Here is a 10,877-nt window from a genome sequence, read left to right as displayed (position 1 = left end):
GTTCTACTCTGTTTGTTTTGCAGACAGATTTGAAAGGAAAAGATAGTAGGCGGGGTCATGCAAATTCCACAGAAATGAAGAACCCTGGGATGCCTGCCTGTGGTGGAAGAAAAAGCAAAATCTAGGATGAAATGGTCCTGAAATGAAAGCATTCCTTGGGTGGTGGGCCGTAGCCTTTGGGAAGGACATTGGCAGAGTTTGGGCTGCATGTTCATGGTGCTCGCTGTAACTGCAATGTTAATGCAAAGGAGTGACTTGTTGGTTTCTCAGGAGTGGGAAGTGTAGCCTGTTTGTGGAGGCTGGAGGCTGTCTGTGTGAGCGGACACCTGTGCCCCATACGGGTTTTCACTTTTATTATGGATTTAGATTAGATATTTTTGAAGAAATATAGGCTTCTGGCTTCGCACAGTGCACACACAGAAGTCAGAAGAAAAGAGAAAAAGCTAAAGAGGTGAACTAACAAGAAAAAGGGCTTTTGGGGTAATTTTTAAACATTTTCTTTGGGGGAGAGAGGCTGCTGGATTGGTGCAGGAATGCACACACACAAGCCAGAAGGTAGGGCTGTGGTGGGATTAACATTGAAATTCAAGGGAATCAGGCTATTCTCTAAACCAGGGGTCCCCAAACTAAGGCCCGGGGGCCGGATGCGGCCCTCCAAGGTCATTTACCTGGCCCCTGCCCTCAGTTTTATAATATAATTTTTATATCAGTTTTAATAATATAATAATATTATATATACATATAATATTGATAGAAATATTACAATGTAATACAATGTAATACTAATAATAATACCATATAATAATATTAATTATATATTCTATATTACATATAATATTACTAATAATATTACAGTATAGAGGTACAGCTCAATATAGTAATATATAATGCTAATCAGGGTTGTTGTATGTCTTTCGGGCTGTGTGGCCATGTTCCAGAAGCATTCTCTCCTGACGTTTCACCCACATCTATGGCAGGCATCCTCAGAGGTTGTGAGGTATGGAGAAAACTAAGCAAAGAGGTTAATATATATCTGTGGAAAGTCTAGGGTGAGAGAGGTCAGTGTGAATGTTGTGTAGTTAATCACTTTAATTAGCATTGAAAAGCTTATCTGCTGTCTTCTTCCTGCCTCTGGGGCATCCTTTGTTTAGAGTCGTTAACTGCCCTTGGTTGATTCATGTCTGGAAATCCTCTGTTTTCAGAGTATTGCTTTTTATTTACTGTTCTGAGTTTTGAGTTTTTTAGTACTGGTAGCCAGATTTTGTTCATTTTCATGGTTTCTTCCTTTCTGTTGAAGTTGTCCACATGCTTGTGGATTTCAATGGCTTCTCTGTGTAGTCTGACATGATAGTTGTTAGAATGGTCCAGCATTCTTGTGTTCTCAAATAGTATTCTGTGTCCAGGCTGGTTCATCAAATGCTCTGCTATGGCTGATTTCTCTGGTTGAATTAGTCTGCAGTGCCTTTCATGTTCTTTGACTCTTGTTTGGGCGCTGCGTTTGGTGGTCCCTATGTAGACTTGTCCACAGCTGCATGGTATCCGGTAGACTCCTGCAGAAGAGAGAGGATCCCTCTTGTCCTTCGCTGACCGTAGCATTTGTTGGATTTTCTTCGTGGGTCTGTAGATAGTTTGTAGGTTGTGCTTCTTCATCAGCTTCCCTATGCGGTCAGTAGTTCCCTTGATGTATGGTAAGAACACCTTTCCTCTGGGTGGATCTTTGTCTTGACTCTCATGGCTTGTTCTTGGCCTTGCAGCTCTTCTGATGTCTGTGGTGGAGTATCCATTGGCCTGTAGAGCCCAGTTTAGGTGGTTGAGTTCACCTTGGAGGAGGTGAGGTTCGCAGATTCTTTGTGCACGGTCTGTCAGGGCTTTGATTGTGCTCCTTTTTTGACTTGGGTGATGGTTGGAGTTTTTATGAAGGTATCTATCTGTGTGTGTAGGTTTTCTGTAAACTGTGTGGCCCAATTGTTGATTGGGTTTGCGGATGACCAGAACATCTAGAAATGGCAGTTTTCCTTCCTTTTCTTTTTCCATGGTGAATTGGATGTTTGGGTGGATGCTGTTAAGATGGTCCAGGAACTTGCTGAGTTCTTCCTCTCCATGGCTCCAAATTGTGAAGGTGTCATCTACGTATCTGAACCAAACAGTTGGCTTTTTTGGTGCTGTTTCTAGGGCCTGTTTTTCAAAGTATTCCATATAGAAATTTGCTACTACTGGGCTGAGAGGGCTCCCCATGGCCACTCCATCCTTCTGTTCATAGAATCCAGTGTCCCACTGAAAGTAGCTAGTGGTGAGGCAATGGTGAAACAGGGCTGTGATGTCTTCTGGGAAGTTTTGTTTGATTAGTGTGAGGGTGTCAGCTACTGGGACTTTGGTAAAAAGGGACACCACATCAAAGCTGATCAGGATGTCCTTGGTGCTTAGATTGAGGTTGCTGATCTTTTCTATAAAGTGTGTAGAGTCCTTGATATAATGTGCAGTGAGCCCAATGTGGGTTTGTAGCTGTGTAGCCAGAAATTTTGCCAGGTTGTAAGTCGGCGATCCAATGGCACTTACAATGGGTCTGAGTGGGATGGAGTCCTTGTGGATTTTGGGGAGTCCGTAAAGCCTGGGTGGGAGGGCTTCTGATTTGCACAGCTGTTGGCGTATGTCAAAGTTAATGGAGGAGTTCTTGATTAGAGTGTTCGTTTTTCTGGTGATTTTGTTAGTGGGGTCTTGTTTCAGTTTCTTGTAAATTGTGGGATCTAGAAGTTGTCTGATTTTTTCTTTGTATTGTTTTGTTTCCATGATTACTGTGGCATTCCCCTTGTCAGCTGGAAGAATGATGATTTCAGGATCTGAGTTGAGATCTTTGATGGCCTGTCTTTCTTTTCTCGTTATGTTGCTGGGGGGGAGTTTTGCATTTCTCAGGATCCTTGCTGTTTCCATTCTTACCTCCTCTGCTTCTTCCTCAGGGAGCTGGTAAATTGCTGATTCAACATTGGCAATGATGTTTTCTACTGGGATCCTGGTAGTGGTGACTGCAAAATTTCCTCCTTTTTCTAGAATGGATAGTTGGTCTTCAGTGAGTTGTCTGTCTGTCAGGTTGATAATGGTCCGTGATTTATCCAGTTCTGGCTTTGGCTGTTGCTTACGGCATTTGTCAAATTTTTGTTTTTGTCTCTTGGTGTGGAGAACCATGTCTTTCTCCATTTTCTTGTAGGTAAGGCTGTCTATTTTATCCCAGTCCTGGGTATTCATCTTTTGGCTGATGTTGATGTGGAGGTGCAGCAGTTCTTTGTCTGTGTTTGCGAGTTCTTTACGGATGGTGTGGATTCTCTCTCTCAAGAGGTTGCGTTCCAGGCGGTTGTAAATGCGATGAGCCTGTGGTGTTTTGAAGGTCCTTTTGGCTGCAAGAAATTGTGGGATGGTATCTGTGTCTCTGCAGCGTAGAAGGAAGGTCAGGGAGCACAGCAGATGTGCTTTCCTGGTCCTTAGTTTTTCCAATCTCCGTGTGTCTTGGAACAATTTCTCCCCGTAGAGATGTTCAATGTGTTGTCGAAGGCTTTCATGGCCGGGATCACAGGGTTGTTGTATGTCTTTCGGGCTGTGTGGCCATGTTCCAGAAGCATTCTCTCCTGACGTTTCGCCCACATCTATGGCAGGCATCCTCAGAGGCTGTGAGGTATGGAGAAAACTAAGCAAAGAGGTTAATATATATCTGTGGAAAGTCTAGGGTGAGAGAGGTCAGTGTGAATGTTGTGTAGTTAATCACTTTAATTAGCATTGAAAAGCTTATCTGCTTATAATGCTAATATTGTGCTATGCTAATAATATAATATATTGTATGTACATATAATTTGTAAGCCACTCTGAGTCCCCTTTGGGGTGGAAGGGTGTGATACAAATGTGGTAAATAAATGCAGTAAATAATAAATAAAGAAATAAATAAATACATTTTAGACTTAGGCTCGCCCAAAGTCTGAAATGACTTGAAGTCACACAACAACAACAACAACAACAACAACAACAACAACCCTAATTAACTTGACTATCTCATTGGCCAGAAGCTGGACCACACTTCCCATTGAAATCCTGATAAATGTATGTTGGTTAAAATTGTTTTTATTTTTAAATATTGTATTGTTCTTTCATTGTTCTTCTTGTTGTTGTTGTTGTTGTTGTTTTTGCACTACAAATAAGACATATGCAGTGTGCATCGGAATTTGTTTGTATTTTTTTTTTCAAATGATAATCCGGCCCCTCAACAGTCTGAAGGATTGTGGACCGGCCCTCGGCTTAAAAAGTTTGGGGACCCCTGCTCTAAACCTATCCCACAGTCAACTTGAAGCAAACAAAACCTTAAAAATATTTAAACAAAATCCCCCCCCAACGTACAGCCACCCACTAATCCCTAGCAAAATTATTAGTAAAATAAAAGGACTTTAAGAAACATATTAACTGAAAAAATGTAATGCAGAACAAAAAAGCTGGAATTCTCAGAAAGTGATACCTCAGCACTAAGAAGCAGAGACTGCACTGAGATAGAACACATGTGGCTAGCTAGCATGATCTCTCTCTCTCAAATACCAGGATACCACAGAAAAATGGCAGTGATATATATATATATAAACCAGCTTTGCAAAAAGACAGGTGATCTGCTTTCATTTTCTGATTGACTCTAGCAAAACTGGGGGAGGGGAACCTGCACATGCATGGCTGCTCTTATGTGGCAACCAGATACAGCCGAATATCGACCACCACGTGCCCCATTATTGCCAACGTTCGACTGCCCTTCTCTCGCCCATCCTGTTGCTGGGAATCAAGTTACCAGGTCACTTAAACCCCACGAATATGATATTGTGCACACCCCTATGCTGTAATCTGACTTGACCTGCTTAGGTAAAATTGGAAGATATTCTTTAGTTTGCTCAAAACTCTGACACATCCTGAGATTTTGGGGCATTCTGTATAGCTAGATTGAGTCTGATTCAGTGATGGGAAAGGGGATGCCTTGTGCCCATGGCACTGCAACTCCTAGCTAGATACAAAGCTCCAACAGAGCACCTGGTCTACTATGGTTATGCCTTTGATGTCAGAATAGGATGTCCACAAGATTCCCTCCTTCTTGCTAGTCACATGCGTGTCCTATTCTGACATTAGCAGATGTGACTGTGATGGTTAGGGACCTCTCTGCTAGCTAGAAGCAATGACAACATGGATGAGGTAACAACACAGCAGGCCTTTCTGGACAAATAGCCCCAGGTTAAGCATGTACAAGTTAGATCCTGGGCTGTTCCAGTCCAGATTTATACAAGACTGACTTGCCCTGTGTAAATGAGCCTAGAATGAAAATCTTTGTGACCATACTGAGAGTGGGGCTGAAATAAGGGTTGGGTAGTATGACTTACAGATACCCCTTCCAAAAACATCTACACTTTTGTCAGCAGTTCAACAGGGTATACTATACCCAAAAGATTTGTCGAATCCTGGCAAACTGGAGGGGGTGGTGGAGTTACATCATTTTCTTATTTCCACCTCTAGTCAATGAGGGGCACACACTTTCAAACTTCCAAATTTTTATTGCATATGAAATGACTAATCATGTGGATATTATTACTTTCCTGCCCCGTAATAAACCAATGAAGGTCAAGTAGGACTTTGTGCAAGTGTAAGGAACTAAACAAGCTTCCTGAAGCAAGTTCTTCATAATACATAATGGTCTGATTTCATTACTGTTTATTTCCCTAGGATGATATGATGAATTTTACTTTCACATTGAGCAAATTTGAAATGGTAATAAATTTTAAATCCAAAGGAATCTAGAGACAGCTTTCATCAGATTTTCCTTCTTATAAACTTCTGTCACTATTTCCCATAATGATGATGAGACAGTGTTTGAAGTTATTTCATAGAATATCGGGAACATGTAGAAATTTCATACCACGAGGCAGTTGTATAATGCAATAATTTTACTTCATCCATAACCTTGAAGAATGAAGAGGTATAATGGGGTGGGGGGGGGGGTGCTCCTGGTATAACATGTACATCCTGTGAGATGTTCTTGGCCTGCAACTCCCAATGGCCTTAGCCAGCATGGCCAACAATGAGAATGAATCATGATGGCTTTAGTCCAAATTCATTAAAAAGGCAACATATATCCCACTTCTGCATTATATGTTTAAAGTTCTTTCTTGGGCTTTCCAAATAGAAATTAGCTGTAGATTCCTGCACTGGCGGGGAACTGGACTAGATGATTATTTGAATCTTTTATTTAAGTTGGTGTATTTGTGTTTCATATTCATGAGGCAACATATTTTGAATCGGGTTTTTATCCCTATATCATGTCAGTTGTTGTTTGCTTTCATGTTATTTCCAACTTGTGGTGAATGTATCACAGGGTATCTTGTTCAGATGATGTTTTCCACTACCATCCTGTTACAGGGTTGCACTTCAAGAGGGAACTGTGCAAGCCCAAACAAAAGGAAAGGATCCTGCATGGAACCTGAAAGAGGACAAAGGGATAAAAAGGGAGAATAGATAACAATCTGGAAAATTGGAGAAGGTGGAAAAGACAGGCTAGAGCCATGGACCAGGTCTTGACTGCGTCTTCTGGTACATCATTTTCTCATGCCCTCCTGGCATGAGGAGCAAAGTTATGGCACCCAGATAAGTTTTATTTTATTTTTAGGGGTAAATTTGGAGAGCTTCAGGGTGGTTGCATGCCAGCTTGAGCTTTTTTGGGGGAGTGGGGATGGGAATCTGCACCAAAGAAGGTTTTTAAAACCTGCTTTGGCATGGATTTTGGCGTTGTTTGGAAGCACCCTTAGAGAGGTTGGGTTTCTTTGGTCAAGCAGAGATTTGAACCCTGGTGTCCCATAGTGCTAGTCCAACATTCAAAGCATTAGCCCATGGTTGCTCAGATATATGAGATGTATGTCAGCCAGATGAGAAATTATGACAGTTACAGACTAAATGTACAAATAAACCTGAGACATGGTGTGTGTGCAACTGGTGAGCCACAAATCTTTTCAGCCAATTCCACAAGGTATGGTGGCCATTAGATCTTATGTATAGTAGCTGCCTCAATAAACTTTCCTATCTACTGCCTACCTGATGAGATAAGAAATAAAAGTGTTTAGTAAAATAGCATAGCATGCCAAAATGCATAGGCACAGCTGTGTTCATGGCTAGCTCTACTAACAGGCTAGCTCTACTAATCAACCATCTCAGGCAGCAGGAGCTGGGAGGATGGCAATGGAAGCCTACCCCAAGCTTGTCTTGAGACTCCAGTCACTCTTGATCCAATTTTTGGATCTTTGCTGTGTGTCGTATAGCCTGTCCTGCATCAACTAATCCATTCTGCAGAAGATCATCTTTTTCCCTTCCTGGAAAACTCAGTAAGGCACAAAACCTGTGAGACAGTATCTTTTTGCGATATGCTTTCTGTTAGAGGAAGAGTGTGAAATCTTTGAACTATGCAGATATCATGGAGAAGAATAAAAAATATCTAATGGTCATGAGTTAGTTGTGCACATATTGTGGCAAAACAGGACACAATGATAAGTACATGGCATACCCTAACAGTTATATAATCAAGCTAGATTTTTTCAGGATTGATGTACAGAGAGGAGGAGAAGGATAATGATGTCAATAATCACATCGTTCCCACTGATTCTTTTTCAGGGTTTCCTGATGGGCAATTAAGCTGGATGGATAGATAATCATTAGACCTGAGTGATCAATGAAATAATGTTTCAACACTGATTATTAAATTAGGGGGGTATGGAGAATCATTTCTAAAATTTTGTTAGGGGACTGTATTGTAACTATAATGATATAACAACATTTTCATTACTTTTCGTTAAGTAATTGCACAAGGTGGGGGTCCAACCCCCTTTATTCTGCCAGGCAGGAAAAGCACAGTGAAACCACCCTCAACAGATACCCATCCAGCCTTTGACATAATAATAACAACACTACTAATAGCAAACCTACTAGGTAAACTTTGGTGTTACTGCCTCTCAACTTTGCCTACCTCACAGGGTAAATTCAACTCCCAAAAATTTCTCTTTTATCTCAAAATCCTTTTAGAGCAGGGGTTCCCAATCTGTGGGTCCCCAGGTGTTTTGGCTTACAATTCCCAGAAATCCCAGCTAGTTTAACAGCTGTTAGAATTTCTGGAAGTTGAAGGCCAAAACATCTGTGGATCCACATGTTGAGAACCACTGCTTTAAAGAATGAACACGGAGAAGGAGGAGGAGGCACAAGATGGTATGCATGATTCTGGGAAATGAAGTTTGGGAAGGTGAAGACTCCTGTAACAGAGGATTCAAAAGAAACTTCGGCATTGAATGTTTGCTTTTTTTTGTATATAAATAGCCCCGAGTCCCCTCAGGGAGAGACGGCAGCCTAAAAATAAAGTATTTTTTTATTATTGTTGTTGATTTGTATGAACACATTTGGGGGAGCTGCGTTGCAATATCAAAATTTACTATGAGACCAGTATATTGTTCTGATTGTCTGATGAAATCTACAGTCTATTTCAGGCTTGGCTTGCCCCCTCCTCCCCCCCCCTTTTTTTTTACATGTGCTTTCTGAAGTCTTTGTAGGTGTGAAATAAAAACATGCAGCGATTACTTCCTATGATGGAAATATTTTCAACTGCCACCACAGTTTAGTGGTGATTGATCTGAAAAAGAGGGGCTGTACTGGACAGAGGAACTTTAAATAAGCACCATTATGCTTGATTATTATAGCTTGATCGCTAGTTTTCCCGGCTGCACTGTGAAGATTTATTGAAGCCTGTCACCTGGGTTTCAGCTATGGTTCTGTAGGCAGCAGCACAGCAAGTTCACTTTTAAAGCATACAGGAAACACTCTTGGACTACTTACTCAATTTTAAGATCAATATTCTTCCATTATTTAGCATCCTGTCCTCACACAGCAGACTCTTGTGCTGTATTTAATGGGAGAGGGAAACTATGCGGTTGTTTATCTGAGGCAGCACGGCATGACTGACATGAACACACATTGTCAAATGGTTGAAGAAGAGCAATAGATGATAACAGCACCCAGCAACAGATTTTGAGAGAGATTTTGTACATAAGGGAAGTAACTATTCATACAGTCTCCCTTATTTGCCCTGATATGTCTAAACCTTCATTCACCTTAACCCGTTGCATACTTCTTTCCATTCCTATACTACTCCTATCCCCCATCTGCTTTAACTTCCTTTCTCATGTGTGCTACAGAGGGAGAAAGCAGAAAGTTTTGTAGCAATTTTGTAGCACCAGTTGAGTTGTGATGGCGAGGCGCTGAGACAGAGCTAATGGCTTCCTCATGTTAGATGGAGGGAAGAGGAAACACAGGATCTTCTGCTTGATAGACCAAACCCTGGGGATTGGCAATCTGACAGGATGAAATTACTCCCCAGCTTTTAAAAAACCCTCCTGTCCTCTGCTGAACTGGGTTATGGAAATGCACTTAAAATAGAGAGTTATTTAGACATCTTGAAAGGAGATGATAGGGCATTTGTCTGTGAATTGTGGGTGCATTGAATGGTGAGAATTTTGTTTCACTTAATTTATGATAAAAATCCCTTCCAATTTGTATTTTTTCACATTTGGAATGGAAATACAGTTGGACCTCCATATGCATGGATTCAATCATCCATGAAATGAAAATATTTTTTAAAAATCAGAAAGCAAACTTTGATTTTGCCATTTTATATACAGGAAACCATTTTATATTATATTAGACATGAGCACCTATGGATTTTGGTATCCATGAGGAGTCCTCGAACCAGTGGATACCAAAAACCTATATAACTTGACTTTTTGTTATTTTTTTTTAAAAAGTGGAAGAAACAAAAAATAATAATTTCATCTGTTCAGATCCAGGGATTTGTGTATTTCAATTCTTAAATCCTGGATTGAATTCTTCACTGTTTAATTATGTTAGCGCTGGAGCATTGATACACAACTTTTTCATACCACCTCCAAAATGCTCCTCATCTTTAACACCTACATGTCAAGCAAGAGAAACATGGATTTCTATATCCTGAGAGTCTTAGTGCCTATTGAATTTGGCTGGGAAAGATGCTGATTTCATTTTATTTAAAATTCTTTTGGAAGAGCTAACCAAAATTCACAGAATGCATACTCAGGATAGAAAGTACTGGAGATTTTAACGTTTGACCAGAGAGATTATGCAGAAAGGCATTCATTGTTTTCTGGGGTGAAATAGAGTGTAAACAGATATAATGCAGTACATTTTGTACTGTATGTGCTTGACTGAAAGCTGATGTACATGAGCATCTCTCCCTCCCTCCCTTTTTTTGTAAAAAACAGGGATGGCATATGCCATGAATTGAGAATCCACTTTTGCTGCCTCTGAACTCCTTTGTAGTCACTGAAAGTGATGTTTCATGCAACTCAAAGATGCCTATGTTCATTCCTAGATTGTTCATTTTTCTGTTTTTGGAGTGTCCAAACAGAGTTTATAATCCCTATCACATTTTGAGCACCCCTTATCTGGAATTATGAAATCCAAAATACTCCGTAATCCAATGTTGTCCATAGGGGTGGCTGTGATCATAGCACCTTTGCTGTCTCAAGTGGATAAATTTGTTTCATGCACAAAATCATCTAAAATATATAAAATTATTTCCAGGATGCATATGAAGCATATATTTTGTGTTTACAATTGGATCTCATCCCCAAGATTTTTTCTTTTTTTAGTCTTGAGTGGGTTGAAAATGGTGGTCCTTTTGAACTATTTGCCAAAGAAAGGAAGAGTTTTAGTCTATTAGAACTTCCTGTAGAAAGTGTGCCTTATGAACAATCTTTCTTTTCTCTCTCTCTTTCTCTCTCTCTGACACACACGCAATTTCCCCT

The 10,877-nt window shown here is 40.5% G+C and overlaps 1 protein-coding gene across 1 annotated transcript; it reads right to left on the bottom strand.

The window, feature by feature from the left end:
- Positions 1 to 933: 933 nt before the first annotated feature.
- On the bottom strand, positions 934 to 3,850 carry LOC134298515 (uncharacterized). Its single transcript, XM_062978951.1, has one exon. The coding sequence runs from the start codon at positions 3,646 to 3,648 to the stop codon at positions 1,108 to 1,110; it is 2,541 nt and encodes an 846-aa protein (XP_062835021.1). The 5' UTR covers positions 3,649 to 3,850; the 3' UTR covers positions 934 to 1,107.
- Between the last annotated feature and the right edge of the window lie 7,027 nt (positions 3,851 to 10,877).

Source organism: Anolis carolinensis, chromosome 4, assembly GCF_035594765.1.
Source record: "Anolis carolinensis isolate JA03-04 chromosome 4, rAnoCar3.1.pri, whole genome shotgun sequence".
Lineage (NCBI taxonomy): Eukaryota > Metazoa > Chordata > Lepidosauria > Squamata > Dactyloidae > Anolis > Anolis carolinensis.
The sequence above is the reverse complement of the archived record's forward strand: the minus strand, read 5'-3'. Positions and strand labels throughout refer to the sequence as shown.

What these genes read in the sequence shown, in the direction of transcription:
- LOC134298515 (XM_062978951.1), bottom strand. Translation starts at nt 3,648, where the DNA reads ATGCCTGCCATAGATGTGGGCGAAACGTCAGGAGAGAATGCTTCTGGA.